Here is a 22,683-nt window from a genome sequence, read left to right on the forward strand (position 1 = left end):
AGGGAAAGCTATTTGTGACATATTACGGGGTGAAAGTGGTTGCCATTCAGTAGGAATAGCGTTACGTCGTTTTTGTAAATTTTGTTAATATATTTACATGTATAGTCATTCATTTAACAATATTCACTTTGCATAGTTTTATTACTATGTGCATTTTACATGTAGATATGTGGATATAAAACGTCCAAGGACACACACAAAAATATAATGTCTCTACTGGAGTTCTCTTTCAGTTTTGCTTAGCTGGTTATCAAATTCTCTCACGATGAACTTGTGTCATAAAGAAATAATAGAAGCGTAAAAGGTTTACAGCGCAGGAACTGGAACCCTGGTGTCTGTCTGGACCCAGGGGGCATTTTGTTGGTGCCAAGTTCATCTGCAGGTTGCTTGGAGAATGAGGAACCCAAGCAAAGGACTAAGAGGTTTTGAGAGATTTAATTCAGGCTCTGGAAGAGTCAAAAGTCTCTTTCTCCCCCTCTCTCCTCCCCAGTGTGAACTTCTGTGTCTACTTCTCTCCACTGAGCAAACACAGCCAGGCGCCTGCTCCAAGGGGCCCTCCAGGATTTTACGAGGCTGACTCTCTTCTGGTTCCTATTTGCTCTTCAGGCAAGCTACACCTCCACTGATCAGGCCAGGCCTTGGTAACCACAGTCTTCACATTCCGGTCCTGTTCCTGAGAGGACACACTGGCCGTCTTGGTCAGACGTAGGTATTCCCCAATCCCAGCCACCTGTGGGCACACAGGGTATCCTCTGAAGGAATGCTTCCTCCACAGCCAGCTCATTGCATTTCGGGCATGGTGACTCACTCTAGTTTCAACCCAGAACATAAATCTCATTTCTGGGTTGTAAAGGCACCTCCCTGTCACTCCTTGATCTATAATAACAATGAATAAAAGCTACCATGTATTGGAGCTTATGTGCCAGACACTGAGCTAGGCATGTCTTAAGCCTTTTAAGCTTTGCAGAAACCCTGTGAGTCAAGTGTTTTCACCCCATTTCACAGATGAGAAAACTTATATTCAGAGAGGTCAACTGGCCCAGGGATATGCAGCAAATAAGCCTGGGAGCTTAAACATAAGATGCTGTCTCTGCAGCCCACTGGTCTTCTTACCCCTATCTTATAAGGAAGGAAACTATAATCACCCAAGTTCATGAAGTTAGCAAGTGGGAGAGGCTAAAATCTGAAGAGCCCCCTGATATCCGGCCCCCTCCCTTACTTATTGCCTGACACACTCCCCACTCTCCCCTGCCCCGCCTTGTGCCCTGACACCAAAGTGTCCCCACTCCCCCACTGTACTCCCCACTGCAGCAAATACTTGTGGAGGTTCCAAGAAACTGCAAGAATGTGCTCTCTTCCCTTGGGGCCTTTGGACAGGCTGTGCCTTCCTATGAGTTTACCTGGCACAGGCCTACGCATCTAGATGTAACCTCCTCCAGGAAAAGCCATCCCTGACCACCCTAGTCCAAGCACCCTTTTTTTAGGTGCTTCCTTGTTTCATCCTTAACATGTAACATGTGGCACTGTGGTTGCCTGTCTTCTTGTTTCTTCCCCTGCCAGTCTGCAAAGCCTAAGTGAGGACCGCGTGTGCCATAGGTTGTTAGGTCCTTAGCACCCAAGCATAGGAGCTGGCAGAGTAGGTACTCGGTAAGCATTTGTTACGTGAATGCTGGACTGTCAGAGCTGTTTTGCTTTATTTGGAGGGTATACCTTAGGTGCACTAAACAGGATCTAAGATGACAGAAATGTAGCTCCCTGTATATCCCACTAAGAGGGCAAAGTCGGGGGGATGCTCTGCGGTCATCCAGGGCTCAGTGCACTGACATTAAAATCATGGTGTCCTCCTTGCTAAAGCAAGTACCAAGCTACTGTTTTCTCACTCCCAGTCAGAAACAAATCATGTTCTGAGTGACTGGAGTCATTGCTCACAACACCAGGAGCTGGTTTAGAGTGGGGTGAGGGTCAGTGACCTTGGGGATCCAGTTTGTAAAGGCCCAGGCCTGCGGGCTGGGGGGAGGGGTGAAGAGTGGCAGGTCCTGTCCCCGGGAGGCAGCAGTCACTGAGGGGGAGAGACAATGAGGCTCAGCATCTGCTCCTAGCTGGGAGAAGGGACCCTCCAGTGAAAAGCCAGGGAGAGCAGGGAAGTGTGGGAGGAATTGATGAGGAGAAGGGGTGGAGCCAAGGAGACGCAGCCGGGAGGAAGGAAGAGAAGGGGAAGGAAGAGAGGAGGGAGGGGAGAGGATCCAGGCTTTCCTTCCTCTCGATGACCTGGTCCTGAGCTGCAGTCTCCTCTGGCATTGTTTCCTGTGGAAACTCTCAGGGCCCATGAAGACTCACGTTTCTCCCCAGCCCCTGGCAGTAGCCCCAGTCCAAGTGCCGGGCATCCAGCAGGTGCTCAATACTTCCTTGGGCAAAAGAGAAATGTGGCCAACTTTACTCTGGGAACTTTCCCCCTGTTTTCTCCCCCCATCTCTGGAGAAGCAGAAGGCAGAGCAGGTCATGGGAACACGCCCAGGCGCCCCATGAATAACTGACCCTTCGGGGAGGCTCTACCGCGTCCTGTCCGAGGGCTCGGAGTGGAGAAGCGGCTGGAGGTTAGATGCCGAGGGTCGGCTCGGAAGCCCGGGAAGGGCAAGGCTGTGCCAAGCCCCGAGGCCCTGCAGGAAGGCGCCAGGGGCTTGACCCCCGCGCTGCCAACGGCCACGCCTCGGCGCCCCCCAGCAGTGCGCCCTGGGCGAAGGCCCGGGCCGTGGGATTGGCGAGCCCACGAGGGGCCGATCCCAGCGGCTCCTTGGAGCCCCTTCCCCACCCGGGCCCTGGCGCTCGCAGTCCGCACCGCTCCCTCGAGTCTGGACGTCCAGGGCTCTGCAAACAGCTGTTTAAAGGCTTCTTACAGTTTAGTGCTCCGCGGGGATGTTTGTTCCACGCCCATCTGCCTACTTTAAAAATACATAAGTGAAGAACACACCCAGCCTTCCACCTCTGCCTGGGGAGGGGCGGGCTCCGCGGCCCTCGCCCGCACTTCGGAAGGAACCCGCGTCCCCCGCCCCCCAGCCCCGCCGACTCTTCTCTCGGGAGGACGCCCCAAGCTTCCCACGGTGGGGGAAGCTCGCCCCCTTTGTGCCGGGCAGGACCGGGCCCCCCATTTCCATGCGAGGTTCTGATGCTCCCCCTCTCTCCCGCTTCAGTTAATCTTTGTTCCCCTTTTCTGCTGAGGAGAAAAAAAGAGAGAGAAAGAAAAGGAGGAAAAAAGGCGTGACTTGATTTTCAAACGAAACTCCCACAGCAAACAAAACCCTTTTAGAGAAATAAGAAAGGAGGAAGAAGGAAGAAAAGAGGGAAGAAAAAAAGAGAGAGAGAGAAAACCCTCCAGGCTTTCAATTTGAGTGGGAGAGTTGAACCGAAAGAAAGAGAAAGAAAGGAAGAAAAATCCTCTCTGCGGTAGAAAGAGAAAAGAAAACTTGGGCTGACAAGAGGGGGGTGTTGGGGGGTGGAAGGAAGTGAGAAAACAAAAGAGAGATAAAAGGGCTGCTTTTCTGTCTCTCTTCCTCCGCGAGCTGGGTTAGGAGGAGCTGTTTTGCATCCCTTCACGTCAGCCCTGCCTCATTCCCTTCTTCCAGGGAGGGAGAGAGAGCGAGCGAGAGAGAGAGAGAGAGAGAGAGAGAGGAGAGGGAGAGAGAGGGGGAGAGAGAGGGGGGGAGAGAGAGAGAGAGAGAGAGAGAGAGAGAGAGAGGGAGAGAGAGAGAGAGAGAGAGAGAGAGAGAGAGAGAGAGAAAGAGAGGAGCCGGAGGGAGGGCGGCAGGAGCAGGCGGCGGGCGCGCGTGGAGGCGGGCGGCGGGCGCGCAGCAGCAGCCCGGGCGGTGGGCAGCCAGGAGCCCCCGGCCCCGGCCCCGGCCCGCCACGGGCCCCAGCGTAGGAGCCGCGCCCGGACCCAGGGTGAGTGTCCCGCGCGGCCCCGGGCCCCCGACCCCGCAGCCCCGGGCGGCGCGCCGGCGGGGGCGCGGGGGCGCGGGGGTGGGTCACTGCGGCCGCGGCCGACCCGCCCCCCGCCTCTCCCCGGGGACGGCCGCGCGCAGGCCCGCGCCGCAAACATGTCGTCTTTTCCTTTCACTTCCACATTCCCTCATGCCGGAGAGCTGGAGGGAGACATGGAGAGCCGGGGAAAGAGGGAGAGATGGCGTCTGGCGGCAGGGGGGGTGGGGGTGGGGGGGGTGGAGGGGGAGGGGGAAGGGAAGGAGGGAGCGAGCGAGCGAAAGAGGGCGAGAGCGAGGAGAGCGCGCGAATGAGAGAGAGAGAAAGGGAGGGGAGAGAGAGAGAGAGAGAGAGAGAGAAGCAAAAATGAAAGGAAAGCGCGGCGGCGGCGGCGGGGCGGGAGGCCCGGAGGCGGCGGCGGCGGCTCGCGGGCCCGCACGTGGGTATCCCGGCGCCTAGTACTCTCCCCCCGCCGCCCGCCGGAGACTCAAAGTTTCACCCCCTCGCCGCGCCGCCCCGCCCCGCCGCTGCCCACAAACTTTATTCTCCCGGCGGGTGGGGTTGCTGCGCGTCCCCGCCGTCCGGGGTGGGGGAGGGCTGGGCGCGCCGCCGGGGTGTCGTGGGCGCCCCCGGGGCAGCAGGCCGCCGCACGCCCCGCTCTCCGGGGCGGGGACCTGTTGAAGGCGCTCGCCGGCCGGCTGGGTCTCCACGGCCTGTCCTTAGCCTCCTCAGTCTCAGTTCCCCTTCCTTGTCGCCCACTCTCTCCGTCTCCTCGCGGTCATTTTCCTAATTGGACAGAGCTGTGGGGTGTGATCGCCGGCGTCAGATTAGTGGCCCCGAGGCTGCCAGGTGGGCGCGGGGACTCGGGGACCAACGGGACAGCCCCCGCCAGCGTGCAGAGCCCACAGATCCGGCCCTCGTGCCACCGCCCCCCTAACCGCGGACTTGCTAACTAGTGCGTATCGGTTTTTTTTCCATCTTGCCTTTTAAGATGACTTTTATGGTGGCTGCAACTGCTTCCCTCCAGTCTGAGCAGTAGTTTGGGAAGATTTAAGAGGCCAGGGAGGTGCTTGCGTAGGTTTTAACTAACCCAAAACGATCATTAATGTATCTCTGAGCTCTGCGATGGTTCGGGCAAGGCGTAGCCGCAGCCCGGTGCGTCTTTACAGGGTCACTACGAGGTGCTGGTCCTTCCCGGTCTGAGCGGTCCAGTGAGGGACTGTCCTGGTGGCCCACCCTAGAACAGCGGACCGAGCGCCCTAACTGCTAAGGGCACCCAGAGCGCCTTTATTTCTGTGCAAAATGGAAACTCCCAGCAGGTGTAGACCTGGAGGGGACATAACCAGTTCCGGTGGGCGCCTGGGAAACTCACAAGATTCCCACATAGGTGTGCGGAGAGGAACTTTGAACCTTGGGGGTCACCCAGCCAACTTTGAAGCTGCTCTTTCAGTCCTGCCTTTGTACACGTGTAAGTAAAAACAGTCAAAGTTCATTTCTGCCAAGTAGAGGGCCTGGAGCCTGCATCCCTGTTTTGCCCTCACCAGGGGCCTTCAAAGGACCCGCCAGGCCAGGTGGGGGAGGGGAAATAAACCACCCCTAATTGTCTTTAGACTTTAGAAAATGTATTCTTAGTGTTTGTGATCAAAGCCATGGGCCTGTCTGGTTTTGATTTTTGAGACTTAGTATGGCTGTCCCTTTCTTGTTTGTTTTAAAGCGAATGTTATTTTCTAGAGCTCTCATGGTGGTTTTGTCAGCTGGCCCTCGAACCTCGCGTCGCTCTGTGCCAGGCACCTGCCAGTCTGGGAACAGGACCTCTAATTGGTCACCTGTAGTTCTAGCCGCACTAGTGCTCCACTAACCTGCAGGACCCGGCTTTCTGCATGAGGGCAGTGGGGGTAGGGCTGCTTTCTTTAGGGTAGGGGGAGTTGGCCATTTGGGTCACATTTTTCTTTCCTCCAGGCTCACCTGGTTGCCTGTATGCCCATGGAGGCAGATGCAGTGAGTTGCAGTGGGAGCAGAGGTTCACTCTTCTTCTCAGAGCGGATTCCCGGGTGAGTCCTTGTCCTGTGGTGTGTGGCCAGTGGGCCATTTGTTCTACACTTGGGTCACTTCCGTTCTAACGAGGCATTTTCTACCAGGGAGACTAATTTTAGGCTCCCTGTCTAGAGACAAGGAGATGGACATGGTCTGGAATGGTTTTTTGAGTTGGAGGAAGGGAGACTAATGGGCCCACCGGAGATTTTGCATGCCTTCTGTTTTGGGTTTGCCTTGTGGCCCAGGGATATTTCTATCCGAGTTGTGCTTGGAAAGCTCAGGTTTGAAGTTAGATGGGAGTAAATAAGTAAAGGAGTAGTCGGGTGCATCTCAGGATGCTGTCCACAGGCTCCTCATCGGCTTGCTCACCCCCTGGATCTGAGGGCAGGGGCTCATTTTGTTGAATTAAGGAATCTGTGAATCTGCTGTGTCTCATGTTAATGGTGGTTGATCCCAGCCCTTAGACTGCAAAACTGGAAGAGGACCTTAGAGGTTGTCTGAAGAAAGTGAGGCATGAGAAAAGCTCCATGCCTGAAATCACACAGTAAGCGACAGAGCCAGCACTGAAACCTGGGCTTTCAGAGTCCATTTCCAGTGCTGTTAACACAAGGCTGCTGCCTGTATTCCTGCTGGGGAACCCGAATCAGGCTTCATCTGAAGAATGTGGCTGTGAGAACATGAAAACGTGGGCTTATCCTACCCTCATGAGATAAGTAAATGAAGGACCTTATTTTCTAGTTGTGTTACACATACTGTTCTGGAGGATTTGACGGCTGGTGTGACTACTTGGGGAAACCGGGTGTTTCTGGCTGTTATAATGCGTACTTCTTCAACGTCTACCAGTTTAACGGGGCAGCAGTTTAGTCATCGGGATGTGCCCAAGTCACACTGAGCATTTTTTGATCTGGAATGTTTTCTTCATGCTTTGTACTTGTGTGTGATTTATTTAGGCTTGGTCAGGGAAAAGAATGGGGACGTAAGGAAGGGCCAGAGACCCGAACTGATCTCTATTCGTGGGTTAGATCTCTTACTACTTTCAGTTCATGAGGATAGAGGTCTTTCTTTGTTCATTGCTAAGCCCTTGTGCCTAGAACAGGACCTGGCGCATAGTGGGCCCTCGATAAATACTTGTTGAATAAAGGTACTGGACATGAGGAAAAAGATTTCCCTCCCAGCGGGGACCCACAAATGACACACAGAGGCAGAGACAGGGAGGTGATTGATGGGAGCTGCAGAGTTTTGCAGTGAGTCATTGCTTCGAACAAGCTCCAGACAGGTAAGGCAGGAGGGACTGGGAAGAGTAAATTTTGAATGAGGTGGAGCCACTGGGTGGAGACTTGTGTGAAACAATAGAGAGATCTTGAATTGGACCGGATATGGGGAGGATAATAATAATCGTAGATCTTGGGCCAGGCTTGTGTAAGTGATTTATGTGTATCATCTCCCTTAGTCCTCACAGGTGCTAGTTACTGCATTGTTATTCCCATCTGGCAGATTCGGAAACTGGAGCACAGAGAAATTAGTTACATACAAGGGCACAGAACTGCTGGTGTCTGAACCCAGGCAGACTGACTTCAAACTTGGCCACCCTAGAATGATGATGAGTTCAGATATCTCTGCCCACTCCAAGGAGCTGGGCATTCAGAGCTTTGGGGTTGCTAGAAAGGATGGCGGCAGAAAAATTGGAAAAGAAATTGGTCTGCAACAGAATGAGGCTGGTCAGGGAGCAGGCCCTTTGCTTCTTTTGCCAAGGCCCTCACAGTGTCTGAGGACTGTAAGGGAATATTTACTGGGGACCTAATTATTCCCCAGGCAGAGTGGCTAGTACCAGATTGGGACTGTTTTGCACTTGATAAAGACTTTTTTTTTAAATTTATCCCACTATTCAAATTTATTTTTATTTACCACATATATTTGTTCAGTACATCTTTGATAAAGATTTAGGAGACTTTTTGTTTTTAAAGGTTGCTTTTCAAGTTACATTTTAGTCGGCATGTATTTGAAACTGGTGGGAATTTTAACGGCAGAAGTGTCACCCTTGGCCATGAGGCCTCTAGAAGGTGTTTCCCACCAGTACAAGCCTTCCCTTCCTCCTCCAAGGATGCTGGTCAAGGCTGCTCCAGCCCACAACAGCTGCCCTTTTATCGACAGTCTGCTGGTCCGGTCCTCGTGGAGCTTGCAGTCTCCCTGGGAGACAGACATTAAACTAATAATTAAACAAATACTCTTTAATTACAGTTGTTATAAATGCTTCAAAGGAAAAAGTACAGAGACCATGGGAGCTGATAATCAGGGAGGATGGGGGAAGGGAGGCTTTCCCACGCAAAGGGTGGGTGAAGAGGCTTTAACCAGGTGGGATAGTCCATTAGCCTTGATGTAAACTCTTGCTACTCTGTATGTGGTCCATGCACCAGCAGCATCAGCATCACCTGAGAGCTTGTTAGAAATGCAAGATCTCGGGCCTACCCCAGACCTGCTGAATCTGCATCTTAACAAGATTCCCGTGCGTGGTAAAGTCTAAGAAATACTGATGGAATCAAAGTACCGAACTGGGAGGTTCACAGCTTTACTGCGAATGAGTTGGGTGACTCAGGCAAGTCACCCAACTTGGAATGACTTGGAAGAGTAATAACGAGGGAATTAGATGATCCCACAAGTTCCTTCTGGCTCCTCAGATCTTTGGCTTTTGCTGGTATGTGCTGTCTCCAAGCTTTACTGAGGGAAAGGACCTGGGCTTACACAGCATCCACCTCTACGGCGCCTCCCCCTGGTGGGGGCCAGCATATGCTACTAGTCCATGCTCTGGTCTGACTTCAGTAAGCACTAAAGAGGAGCTCACAGACCTGACCCTTCTGCCACCCCTAGTGCCTTACCCCAAGTACAGAGGCCTTTTGTCATCTCTCTTACTCATTTCTGTGCCATTTGAATATTTACCAGTATGTATTATCTTTATCATCTATATATTTGTAAATGGAATAAAGAGACTGTTAAAAGTGGGTTGATCTCTAGAGGGGTTTTGGTTCTGTCTTCTACAACCATCATCAGAAAGGAGTTTCTGATATTAAATACATATGCTCTATCATGTGTATATTTTGGGAGTACCGAGAGAACTGTTGGAAATGTGAGGATTTTCAGTGCAGTTGGAAGTTGAGAATAAGGGATCACATTGTGGCCCAACTGCCTTCCCTTTCTTCCTTCCCTGCCCCCCAGGGTATAATAAACAGAGAATCAAAATCAGGTAAGAATGATCACTACAGAAAGCAGGAATGTCCACCTTGCAGATTTACATGGGAGACTAGAACTTCTGTGATGACTCTTGGTTATGTGTTGTTTGTCTTCTGGATTGGGAAGGTTGTCCTGCATGGTTTTGGTAAAAAAAAATTGTACAAACTTTAATAGTTGCTTTATGCACCACGCCAGAATGTCCTCACAAGGACCACGCCTGAGCGGGCCTCTCAGTAAGAATTAGGGACCCTTTGGAGGCTGGCGGTGCTGGTTGGTTAACCCCACCCTGTGATGTCCAATCCTGGGGTCCCTAGGCCCACAGTCTCAACCTCCCATCCATTTGCTAGCCACAGAACCACTGTGGACTCGCCATTACCTGGAAGCAGGTCACCTCTGAAATTCTGAATCCTTCCAGGCCCCCCACTGCACAGCCCTACTTGAAGCAACCCCGCCCACCCCTGCCCCAAGCTGGGATACCTCTGCCTGCTCACCTGGGCCTCATGCCCACCATCAACCCTTATTCCCATGTCCTGCCCAGGCTGCCTGCCTACGACTGAGCACTGGACATCCTCCTGTGCCCCAGTTCCCCGCTACAGCTACCGACACACCTGTCTCCCTCTCCTTTGGCCCTGCCTCTCCCCTGCCCCCCTCCCATTTCACTTCTCTTCACCCTGGGACTTCACAAAGAAGAGGCCACAATTTCGATCCCTACTTCCTCTCTCTCCCTCTCCTCTCCAGCTCTGAAGCATCAGGTTCACCCCCACTCCACTCCCAGAGGTTCCCAGCCACCTCCTGATCACATCTGGTAGCCTCTACTTACCTGGCTTCTCTGTAGCTGTACTGTTGTGATACTCTTGCCTGTCGTGGGTTCTGGCTCATCACTCTGGGTCCTGCTCCTGCCTCTCTAATCCTGCTTTTTCTGCCACTCCTTCCTCTCCTGGCTATGCTTTGGTGCCTCAGCCACGGTTCTTTGCTACTTGCTTCCCGTCCATGTCTATGGCTTCACCCTGCAAATGTTTTTTTTTTTTTTTTTCTCTTTTTTTTCTTTACTGCTTTGGAACTTACATACTCTATTTCCGTCCTTTTGATGCATGCAGACTGCATAAGGTTTAAAGTTAGTTGGTATCCATATCTTTTTTCAAGTAATGCAGTGCAATGAAAGGTTGGTTAACTTTTGATTTTCCACATAGTTACCATTTTGTTTACCCATATTTCTCCCTGCATCTCAGGCTTTCCTTCTGGAATCAGAACATCATGTGGTCGAGGTGTTTTAATCATAAACTTTCAGTTCCTGTTTGGCTAAAATTTTATTTCATATTTATTGTTAAGAGATTGTTTTACTGGGTATAAAACATTAGCTTGACAGTTATTTCGTCTTAGTATTGAAAGATGGTATTCTACTATCTTCCGACTTTCCTTATTGATATTGAGAAGGTAGTAGCCCAGTTATTGATCTTAGGTAATTTCTTCTCTCTGGTTGTTGTTTTGTTGTTGTGGTGGTGGTGGTGGTGGTGTGTGTTCACACACGTGTGCATGTGTGTGTGTGTTTTGCAGTTTAATGCATTTAGGAGTGGATTTTATTTTATTTGTCTAAGGATTCGTTAGACTTCCTGAAACCAAAGATTAGTGACTTTGATCAGTTCTAGAAAATTTTCATGCTTTATCTCTTTGACTTTTATCTCTCTATCATTCTCTCTCTGGTTTCTCCTTGGGAACTCCAATTAGATATATGTTAGATCTTATTCTATCCTTTACATCTCCTTGACATCTTAACTTCTTTTTTTTTTTAATTTTTATTGGAGTATAGTTGCTTTATAATGTTAGTTTCTGCTGTACAGCAAAGTGAATCAGTTATACATATACATAAATCCACTCTTTTTTAGATTTCCTTCCCATTTAGGTCACCACAGAGCACTGAGTAGAGTCCCCTGTGCTATACAGTAGGTTCTCATTAGTTATCTGTTTTATACATGGTAGTGTATATATGTCAATCCCAATCTCCCAATTCGTCCCACACCCCCCTCTCAACTTCTTTTTCATTTTCAATCTTTTGGTTTTTTATAGTGTTTTCTGGGTAATTTCTTATTTGTCTTCCAGCTCATTAATTCTCTCTTCACTTATCTCTAATTTTCTCTTCAGCCCTTCCACTGAGATTTTTTTTTTTTTTTTTTGTAGTACGCGGGCCTCTCACTGTTGTGGCCTCTCCCGTTGCGGAGCACAGGCTCCGGACGCACAGGCTCAGTGGCCATGGCTCACGGGCCAAGCCGCTCCGCGGCATGTGGGATCTTCCCGGACCGGGGCACGAACCCGCGTCCCCTGCATCGGCAGGCAGACTCTCAACCATTGCGCCACCAGGGAAGCCCTTTACCTGGGTTTTTAACTCCTCATTTCCTTAATCATATTAAACACCTTTTTTTTTTTTGTATCCAATAATTCTAGTATCTGAAGTATTTACAGGTGTAGTTCTGTTGTTTGATGATTCTGCTCCCTCTCACTCATGAGGGCTTATTTCTTTTTGTGATTTTCTATTGTGAGCTTATATTTGTTAGAATTCTATCTGTGAGAATTCTTTAATGTATGGGATGAGAGTACATTCTTCCAGGGAGAATATGTGTTGCCTTCTGCCAGACACCTTAAGACCCTACAGATGGGTCATTTATTTATAATTCTTAGCTTGCAGTTTTGAGGACCAGAGCCCAAACCCACTTGGCTGGCTAATGACCACAGATTTTCAGAGGAGCCTTTTCATTTAAAACTCTGCCCAGAGCTAACACTAAGCCAGAGTACTTCCTTCCTGACGATATACCACCAGACCCCCCCACTTTGTCCCATTGTTCCCTTATTGCCAAATGCCTTCTCTCCATATTTGGACAAAGTCCTAGTCATGTCAGGCCCAACTGAAAACTATGCATCTTCTGAGCCTTCTCCATGCCATCCCTTGCAAAATTAACCAGTCCTTCTACATTCATTGGCCATTTTCACCTTATCTATTAGTCTGTGGATGTGTGTGTTCAGACCCCACACTGGACTCAGAACTTCTGTTTTTTTTTTTAGAACTTCTTGAAAGGTCAGAGCTGTGTCATTTATTTCTGGAGCCCCAGTGCCTGTTCACTGTTGGGCAGAGTAGTTGCTTAATAGATATCTATTGACTGAGTGGAATTTATGGCAAAATCAATATTTCTGTTCTTCTTGAATAGTAATAAAAAAAATCACAAGCACTAAGCTACCCTGTGATCTTGGACAGGTCCAGTTTACCTCTTTGGATCTGAGTGACCTTAGCTATAAAATGAAGGGATGCTTCTGAGATCTCTACTTGCTCTAAGATACTGAGATTCAACATAATTTGTGTGACTGTCAGTCATGATAACATGGATCAACTCTTGACTCACAAATGGAATGAAGGGATGGGAGGGCCTTGGAGAGAAAGAGCGTGATTCTGAGATAAAGGGGCATGATTTGGAAGAGAAGAAAGAAAAGGGACTCAATGATAAATTAATATGAAAGGTGACATTTTAGAAAGGTGGCATTTTAAAATTTGTGACTTGAGACAACCTGATGGCTGTCTAAAAAAAGAACACTTTATAACAAAATAAATTTCAGATGGATTAAAGATGTTAAATGTAAAAAATGAACTCAGGGAAAATACTTTTTAACTTTGACTTAAAACCCAGAATCCATAGAAGAAAAGATTAATATATCTGACCCTACACAAGTAAAAAATTTCTGTGAGGCAAATTATAAACAGTCAAAAGAGTCTTCCACTTCTCAAAACTGGGGAAACATTTTTGCAACATATATCAGAGGTAGGGCTAATTTCCATAATACCTAAAAAGAGAAAATCAACAAGAAAAAGACTATCAACCCAATTTTTAAAATGGGCTAAGAACCAGTCACAGGAAAGGAAATACAAGTGGTTCTTAACCATATAAGGTGTTCAGCCCCACTAGTAATAAGAGAAGTGTTAACTCTGCTATGGAGAAGTGACAGTGGAAATAGATGCTCTTGTAACTGTTGAAAGAGTGTAAGTTGGTACAACCTGTATAAAGAGGGTTTTGACAATATTTATTTATTTAATAAATTTATTTATTTTATTTATTTTTGACTTCATTGGGTCTTTGCTGCTGTACACGGGCTTTCTCTAGTTGCGGTGAGCGGGGGGCTACTCTTCGTTGTGGTGTGCGGGCCTCTCATTGTGGTGGCTTCTCTTGTTGCAGAGCACGGGCTCTAGGCGTGCAGGCTCCATAGTTGTGGCTCACGGGCTCTAGAGCGCAGGCTCAGTAGTTGTGGCGTACGGGTTTAGTTGCTCAGCAGCATGTGGGATCTTCCCAGACCAGGGCTCAAACCCGTGTCCCCTGCATTGGCAGGCGGATTTTTAACCACTGTGCCACCAGGGAAGCCCGACAATATTTATTAAAAGTGCACAAGCAACTCCACTTCTGGGAATTCCTCTCACAGATATGAGCATACATGTGAAATGATGCATTTTTCAAGATAGTTCATTGCGTCATTGCTTATAAAAGCGAAAAAGGGGTGGGGGGAACAACCTTAATGTCCATCACTAGAGAACTGGTAAATAAATTATCCTATAACCATGCAATGCCACTCTATGCAGCTGTACAGAAGAATGTAAAAGCTCCCTATGTATCGATGTGGTTGCTGAGCTATTTTCTTAAGTAAGAAAGTAAGAGACAGAATGCCTGGCTATGCAGCATTCTGCAAGGATACCTAGGAGACTGGTAATAGTGGTTTCCCACAGCAGATGCTGACTTTTCACTGTGTTCCTTTTTCTACATTTTGAATTTTGTACTTTGTGCATATACTACCTAATTTATTTATTTATTTTTGGCCATACTGCGTGTCTTGCAGGATCTTAGTTCCCTGACCAGCGACAGAACCCGTGCTCCCTGCAGTGGAAGCACGGAGTCCTAATCACTGGACTGCCAGGAAATTCCCTATATTACCTAATTAAAAAAAAATTTTTTTTAAAGGAGGTTAGGGTGGAAAGAAGGGAGGGTGGGAAGGAGGGAGGAAGGGAATAGGGATCACACTTTTGTTCTGCATTTTCGTACAGGGTATTTTAGTTACTCCCCTCAGCAGCCCCTAGGGAGGTTACCATTTTTATTGACCAAGAAACTGAAGCCTGGAAGTCTGCAATGACTTGCCCAGGTTCATGGAGAGAGCCTTGGAACCTGGCACTGAATCCAGTTCTCACTCCAGAATCATTGGGCTCATGTCTGTAGATCAGAATTTTCTTGTTTCCTTCCTTTATTTTTAACCGACTTCTCATAGGTCAAGGACCAATGGCTGTGCACCATGGCCTGGACAACCCCCCCCCCCCCGACCCCCTGTGGGAGTGAGTGCAAAGTTCCATCCCGCCTCCTCCAGCTGGCTGGCAGGCTCACAAGTCCTACTGGGCAAAGCTCAGGCAGTAGGTGGTGGAGCCAGCCCAGAACCCAGCCCTCCGCATCAGACACAATGAGGAGGATTAGGGATGGGCTTTGCAGTCCTATCTTTGAAGTTCCCAGCTTTCATCAGAGTGTCTGAACCTTAACACTATTTCAAGGGAACTTTTATTACTGTTGTTATGAACTGGCCTCAGGTAGGTACCAGCTGCTGCCAGGTGCCAAGGGAGCACTTGCTGGTACCGTAAGCTGGTGCCTTCACTTTGTTTTACGGTGGGGACGTTTTCAGGGCTGAAAGTACTTAGTACATGGAAGATTCTGGAAGAACAACTTTTTCCTATTTTTCTATACACAGGTGCAATCCCTTTAATTAAAGGGAGGAAGAGGTGTTTTTTTGATTTTTGTTTTGGTTTTTGTCTCACAGAAACACCTGTGCTGTTTTCAAAGTAGGGTATTGACTGCTTCCTCTTTGCTGAAGAGAAATTCTCCACGGAGAACAAAGCTAAAGGTGTTGGCCATACATAATGCGAGGCTGTAATTTATAGGATACAGCTTCACCTGGGGGAAGAATTTGATGTCTTTAAGAGACACAGAATCATCCAGCACCAGCTGTCCTCATGTGTGGTGTCATATTTATTTTCCAAGTTGGAGTCATCATTTCTTAAGAGAGAGTCAAGGTCCACTGGGGCTGAGGAATGCTCATGGGGGTGGGAAGTCTTCAGGATCCGTGGGCCTGAGCTGGCATGTCCAGCACCCTGTCACTGTGCTACTTGGCATCTTTATGAGGGATGCATGCTAGTGACCCATGCTGTCCATTTTTGTTTGTTAGGCCAGTGGAAGTGGAAGTGCTTTGAACATCACAGAGTGGCACCCACGGCAAGTTTGCACCTGGCTGTCTGCTGAATGCGTGCATGGATAGGAGGCACCCCATAAACGTTTCCCAAATGGATGAATTTTGATCTCTGAGATAGATTTTAAAGCTTTTGATCAGAAAGAGGACTGGAGAAATTTAGACATCTCCCATTGCTCCTCAGGTTTTCCTGATGCTTGAATAATTAAGTCCACGTCCTGTGGGATTTTTCCTTCCTTGGGCTCTAGGTCATCTTACGCAAAGGCCACCTTCTGTTAATGCTACACCTGGTACTCTTAACGCCCTCCCGAGCGTTCCACTCCGTTATATTCTTGTGTTCTAGCTCATTATCTGGAAAAATTTCTGTGTAACATCAGCTAAGTTCTTTTGCTTCAGTTACAGAGCTTGTCAGAATTTCTCTTCCACACCTCTGTTTGGGGGCTTCTATACCTTGGTTGTAAAAATTCATTCCCTGTTGCCAGGTAGATGAACAAATCTCACTGAGCTTGAATTCACTGTCTAAAGAGATGGCCATTGTCCTTTCCTTGATCAGGGACAAAAGTAACATCTGTCTTTTCACACCTCCGGCCCCTCTGCCTGTTCTCATCCCCGCCCTCTACCCCAACCCCTCCCCCACCATGGCAGTTACTCTAAGGACAGAAATGTTGGGTCCTGACTCTTCTGGGGATTTGGCTCCCTGCTCCTGACTCACCCTTCCTGCACTCACTCAGGCCTTCTGGAGGATTTTAATTTCCCTTCACTGGAAACCACCTCTTAGTCCTTGAAAATATTCTTAGGTGGTTTTAAGTGTCTCTGTCCAGTTTTGTTTTGTTCAAATCCAGTTCAGATTTGAATGTCCAACGAATGCACAGTCTCTTGGATCTGTTCCTTTTGTTTTTTAGAAAATAGCTTTTATTGATTTTTTTTCTTGTTACAGAGAGATTTATGATTGTTGCAGAAAATTTAGGAAATAGAAACAAGCAAAAAGAAGAAAATTAAAACCACCTATAATTATTAATATTTCAGTATATGATATACCCTTCCACATATTTAAGCAGTCCCCTAAATTTAGGTTTTTTCCTCTTCTCTCTTATAGAGAATGCTGTGGTGAACATCCTTGGGTATTTTTTGATTATATCCTTGGGATATATTTCTAGCAGGGAATCCACTGGACCAAGGACACATTCTAAATGCTCTGGATATAGATGGTTAAATTGGCCTCCAGAAATGTCGTGTAGTATTTTTGATTCCTTTTAGGTGAATACTAAGTCTTATTCTTTTAAAAGCTGATTATGCGTTTTTAAGACACCGCTTTTCAACTGTTTCACTCATGTTGGTTAAGAGGCACCGGCCTGGGAAAGGCCTGAGAGACCGGGGCACAGCTGACCTATGTAGGAGAACCTCCCATCCTTGTCCCTTTGTTTGCAGTGGGCCTCAAGCACTGAGGCTGGAGGCCTTTCTTGTCTCCTCTGCAGGCACCTGGGCAGGCCTGTGGCTCCCCAGGGAAACCCCAGGGGGCCCATCCTTAGGGTGCCTGGGGCAGTGCTGGCTTTGAGGATTCCAGACTCTCTCAGGGAGCTTAGGCCGGTCTTTCTTTGAAGAAGATGCTTATAAAATAAACATCCTGCCCTAACTCCATAGACTGAGGTTGGTTGGTGTTTGTCGGGGTGGCATGGAGATTTCCTGTGCAGGCTTCAGACCCTGTCCCATGGGTCCTGCCCAGGGGAGTGTCTCTGCCCAGACCTTCAGCCCTTGCAGCCCGATTCCCATCCATCACTTTGTGGAGGTGGGGGGCTGGCGGGGGAGGGAGGTTTGACGGAATTACTGAGGAAGTAACATTTGCTTGGGCTAAATTGGGCCTTCCTCTCCAGCTCCTAGCTGCCTCTTCCTCCTTTTCTGCTTTCTTCCTCCTCCATACCAGCACATTATTTACGCTGGTTGATGAGGCCTCTGAGGACCTTCCCTACTTCTTAGTTCCTTCTTTCCTCTTGGCTCCTAGTGACACCTAGGCTGCTGCCTACCATCTGGACCTTTCACTTCCTGCTCTTTCCCTGCACCCGCTTTGCTCTGGTTCCCAGCCCCCCATCGATCCCCTGTCCAGGTGGTGCTGTCCCAGCCGAAGCTGGTTCCAGCCTGCCCTCCTTTCTCAGGCCTGGTGGGAAGGCCACAGGGGCTCAGGGAGTCCCAAACTCCCTCCCCACCATCCCCCAGAGACACAGTGTGCCAGCTGCTGCCCGTTGGATTACAGAAAAACAAAAACACAAAACCCAGCCCCTAGAGATGAGGGACATTTCGGTTTCTATGAACTTGATGACGAGTGTGCTGAAAATGGGAGGCATGGGTTGGGAGAGGGAGGCTGGAGGTTCCCCTGGGGTGGGCTTTGTTTAAAATTTAATATGCTCTTTCTTTCTCTCAACAGGCCAGCACGGCTTCTAGCTCCTTTGTCATTTTAGCCCTGTTATCTGTCTGGTGGATGAGATCTCTTATCTGCCAGGTCCTGCCTCTCTTCCCTGAATGGCCCATCCCCATTCCTCAGTCTCTACCCCCTTCCCCCATTTGAGACACAATGTTACAGACCTCATTCTGTAACCTTAGATTCCAATGAAAGTCGTCACCTTGCTTCTTAACTAATTGATTTGGAGAAAACCAGGGTCCACTTTTAATGATGTTGGACCCACCAAAGGCACAAGAAATGGGCAGCTTTGGTGTCCTGTGAGAGACGGCGTGGCCCCCACCCTTAGCAGTGTGGGAGAGTTGGGTCCAAGAGTGAGGGTCTCGGCTCTGCGTGGCCTGAGATATAGTCGATTGTTTGCTCCCGTGTGTGCTGTAACTTCTGACCTGGCCCTTTGTTGGCCTTAGGAGGCTCTGCAGGACGAAAAGTACATTAATCACAGAAACACAGAGCTGCTCTTCTCCCCACAGGCAGGGATGGATCTAAAAGGTTGCCTGCCGTGGAAGTGGGCTCACAGGCAAGGGGAGGACCTTACTGCAAGTTGTGGGACTCAGGATCAGAGGAGCCATGGCCTTCCATCCTGGCTCACCATCTCCTAGCCCTGATGAGTCCCAGCCTTCCCAGCCAAGCCTTGATTTCGTGGCCTGCGAAATGGGTTCATGTGCCTACTTTTCATAGGTGTGCTCTGTGTTGTGTGATACGTGGTAATCATTGTTACCTGTGTACCACAGGCCTGTGAAGTTGGGGAGAACCCCACACCATCCTGAAAACTCTTTTCTGTTACAAACCTCCCTGTGTCGTTTCTTTATTTCTTCATTCAATCAGCAAACATTTCCCATTTCCTATATCACCTAAACTCTGATATAAAGGGGAATGGCATGGTCTTTGTTCCCAGCAGGCCCCCAGCCAGAAGGGATATGGGATATGCAGACAAGAGCACAGGAAATTCGCTCTCTGGACGTGGTGAAGGTGCAGAGGAGTGCAGGGAAGACTGGTGGAGGTGGTGTTTCGCTGAGTCTCAGCAGACAAGGGAAGCAGGGGCGTTCCATTGGGGGACTAGAATATACAAAGGCAGAAAGTGCAGGCGCATTCAAAGAGTCAGTGGTGGTTTGGTGTGGATGGGAGGGAGGGTATAGAGGTGGGATGGTAGAAGATGGAGCTGGAGGGGCCGATCTGGGAATGTGTCCAAAGACTTGAACTTCATCCAGAGGCCTGGGGGAGCCACCAGTGGGTTCTGAGCAAAGAAACAACATGACAGATCACTCTGGCATAAGCCAGGGCACTCGGGGCTTATGCTGTTATTCCATGTGGGGAAATCCCCTCGGAAAAATTGATCTGAGGGTTGAGAAATCCCTCAGAGGAATAAGTATAGCACTTTTGCTTGAATTCCTTCTCACTTCAACTAAAATTTCTGCTCTGCACCAGCTGTTTACAGATAATGTATAAAAGTACGTTTTCTGTGCTTGACCGTGTTTCTTAGAACTCACCAAGAAATAACCCCAAGTAAAAATTTTCCACTGAGGTGTATTCTCAACACATAGTGACTGAATTGAAAATGTAGGAAGGTCTTCTGAAATGTTGCATAAGATCTTCAGGATGGGTTTCTTCAATCCCAGCAAGGGAAGGAGAAAGAGGACCAATGTTTGTTGACCACTTGCTCTGGGGCAGACACTGGGCTAGACTCTTCTAATTCAGTGACTCTGTAAGAAACAGCATTCCTGACCCGTTTTAACATTTAAAAAAAAAATTATTTTTGGCTACATTGGGTCTTCATTGCTGCATGTGGGCTTTCTCTAGTTGCAGCTAGCGGGCACTACTCTCTGTTACGGTGCACGTGCTTCTCATTTCGGTGGCTTCTCTTGTTGCGGAGCGTGGTCTCTAGGCATGTGGGCTTCAGTAGTTGTGATGCACGGGCTTAGTTGCTCCATGGCACGTGAGATCTTCTTGGACCAGGGATCGAACCCATGTCCCCTGGTTTGGCAGGCAGATTCTTAACACTGCGCCACCAGGGAAGTCCCCCTGACCCATTTTGGAGGCAGAAAACTGAGGTTCATGAAGGCAGCCACTTTCCCAAGGCCTTGCACCTGTAAGGGATGGTAGCAGGATTTGAACCAGGTATGATTGAATCCAGAGTTCACACTCCATTCATTGAACCTCTCTGCCACCTAACTCTCAAGACACCCCAGAAAAGTAAAGCAGGAGATGCAGAGGTGGGTCAGATGAGCCACTGGAGAGCCTATTGATTTCTAGGCAAAAATTAGAGCTGAAACACTTGCCCACTCCTGTTCTCCCCCAGCAAGTTCTGGGGGCTGATGCACTGGTAGCACCCCTCCCCTGAAGAGCATTCTTCCAAAGGGCAATGGCTACATTCTGATTTGGGCGATTCATTCCACTGTGTAGACACTGCATGGAGCAGAGGGCAGGAAGTTGGTACCTGTAAGTGGCATCAGGATGAAACATAGACATACTTGAAGGTCACTGCCCAGAACAGCCAGGGTGGTGGGCAGAGCTGCCTGGATATAGGAAGCCACAGGGGTGGGGGGCGAAAGTTTATCGAGAAAGAGACAAGACGTATTCCCAAGGGACAAGCCACTCCTGGGGCGCTCGGCACACGCCAGCATCTTTTTGCCTGTCGCTGCACTTCCTCTGGCCCTTGCCATCTTTGCTTGGCCATCTTAATACGTTCCCTGTGGGTCAGAATTCTCTTCTGTGAGTTTCTAAGAGTGTCCCCAGACTCCCCGGGGCTCAGTGGAAGCCAGCCGAGGCATCTGTCTTCTAGCAGAGGACTTGGGTGAGCGAGGATGGAGGACAGAGAAACAGAGCAGAAAGACCCCAGTGTGAGATGACTCCTAGTAAAGGTAATAAACGCAGGGCCAGGGCGCCTGTGTGGTATCTTTGCCAGTCGCACGCTTGTGAAATGCTTCTGAAACGATGGGTCTCCCAGCCTCTCCCTCAGCTTCCCTCCCTGTTTTCTCCTCCGTCCCAGAGCAGGCTTCTGGACGTCTCTGGAGTTTATTGCCCCACACACGGAGCGCACAGCTCGTGGGAACGTGGCTGCCCCCCTCCAGAGCTGCTGGTGTTGGGCTGAGTGGCAGGATCTGGGGGTACAGCCACCTTGTCTATTTCCAGGGGCCAGAGCTCCTCTGGATTCACACTGGCTCTGCAGTTGACCTTGGGCTGAAAATGCCATTTTGGAAGCGGGCCTCAGAGATCGTGTTGAGGTAGAAAGGAAATAAAAGCCTGCACGCATCAGTTGCAGTAGTTGGATTTCACTCTTTCCCTCTGAGGGAAAACTCTTCCGTGACAGTAATGGGGGGATGGTCATTAGCATGAGGAGCATGGAGGGACGAAGGTGGTGCTCCTGGGGACCCCTAGGGAGTGAATCCCCTCCCGCAGGGGGAACCTCCACAGCCTGAGTGACTGTGGGCTCCTCGCAGGGCCACCGTCTTCAGGTGTGGACACTGTTTGGGGTCCAAATCCAGTTATCCCTCAAGTTCTGCCTGGTGACTTCTTAACTCTCTGGCCAGGGGGAGCTTTGCAAAGACAAAACTCAGAGCAAGCATTTCTGTTACCAAGCGTTTAAAGAAATCTTATTATGAAAATAGTAAATCTTATGCCTATATAGGAAAGTTGAAAATACAGAAAATTGTAAAGAAAATAAAAATTGCCCATAATCTCACCCCTTAGAAATTACCAACCCTGTTTAGTACCTTTATATATTTCTTCACAGTCTTTTTCCATGCACATAGGTAAATATATTGTATTTTAAACTGGTTACAAACACCCTGAACTTTATATCCTTTTTCATTTGACATAACATTATGGCAAGCAAAAACTTTTCAAAAGCACTTGGGCTTTGCAAGCGAGCATATGCTCTGCAAATATTTCTGTCAGCCACCAGTAACCAACTGTAAGAACTCACGGTCTACCCAAAACAGAAGTTGTGCCAGTCAGAGAGTCCTGTGATCACCATGCAGTAAACCTTGCCAAAATATTATAAATTTAAACATACTAGAACTAAAGCCTAACCACTTGAAAAAATTTAAAACTCTCCTAGATTGCTGTTGGGTCAAGGAAGAAATAAAGAACATAGTGACAAATATTTAGAAAGCATTGAAAACCAGAGTGCCACATAACCAAACCTATGGGAGACATCTGGCACTATTCTTATTGCCTTAAATGTTTTTATTATTAAAAGGGGAGAGAGAAAAAGAGAATAAATAAACCAAGCATTCAGCCTGAGATCTTAGAGGGAAAAAAAGAATAAAAAACAGCCCCTAAGGAAAATGGGAAAGATAAAAAGTGAAGATAAAGGCAGAAATAAATGAATTAGAAAATAGAAATACAGTGAAATTAGCACGTATATCCAAGAGCTGATTCTGTTTTTAAACAAACAGTAAAGTGGCCTAACCTTTGGCAGATCTATTTGAAAAATAAAAGAGAGAAAAGAAAAAAAATAATAGGAATGAGAAAGGGGACACTGCAATAGGTAGAGAGGTTTTAAAAAATAAAAATATGTGCACACTAGGCTTAAATTTGAAAATCTCATTTAAACGAATGCTTTTCTGAAAATGTATATGTTGTTAATTGAGAAAAAATTTGCAATCATCATCAACTACTGCCCCCTCTACCTAAAGAAGACACCAGTGCCAAGTGTTTTTGCTAGGTAATTGTTTTAGATTTGATAATACTGATAATGTTAAGCTATTCCATGGCTTAGCAAAAGATGGAGAGCTCTCCAATTCATT

General features: G+C 48.4%; 1 protein-coding gene and 1 long non-coding RNA gene across 7 annotated transcripts in view; one reads left to right on the forward strand and one right to left on the reverse strand.

The window, feature by feature from the left end:
- Positions 1–112: 112 nt before the first annotated feature.
- Positions 113–3,835, reverse strand: LOC137202070 (uncharacterized). The gene is made up of 2 exons (XR_010932455.1): positions 2,536–3,835; positions 113–730 (listed from the first exon to the last, which is right to left on the reverse strand). It is a non-coding gene; the product is annotated as an uncharacterized lncRNA (long non-coding RNA).
- ZNF710 (zinc finger protein 710) overlaps positions 3,686–22,683 on the forward strand; it is a 63,985-nt gene continuing 44,987 nt past the window's right edge. Inside the window, exons 1-2 of one of the 6 annotated variants that reach the window (XM_067696873.1) lie at positions 3,686–3,936; positions 5,932–6,023. In XM_067696873.1, coding sequence (XP_067552974.1) covers positions 5,950–6,023 — 74 coding nt within the window. In that variant the 5' untranslated portion in view covers positions 3,686–3,936; positions 5,932–5,949. Of the gene's footprint in view, positions 3,937–4,637; positions 4,928–4,979; positions 5,441–5,931; positions 6,024–22,683 lie in introns of those variants that run through there. The other 5 variants (XM_067696862.1, XM_067696890.1, XM_067696899.1 and 2 more) reach the window with 5 other exon arrangements.

The sequence above is a fragment of the Pseudorca crassidens genome, chromosome 1 (assembly GCF_039906515.1).
Source record: "Pseudorca crassidens isolate mPseCra1 chromosome 1, mPseCra1.hap1, whole genome shotgun sequence".
NCBI lineage: Eukaryota > Metazoa > Chordata > Mammalia > Artiodactyla > Delphinidae > Pseudorca > Pseudorca crassidens.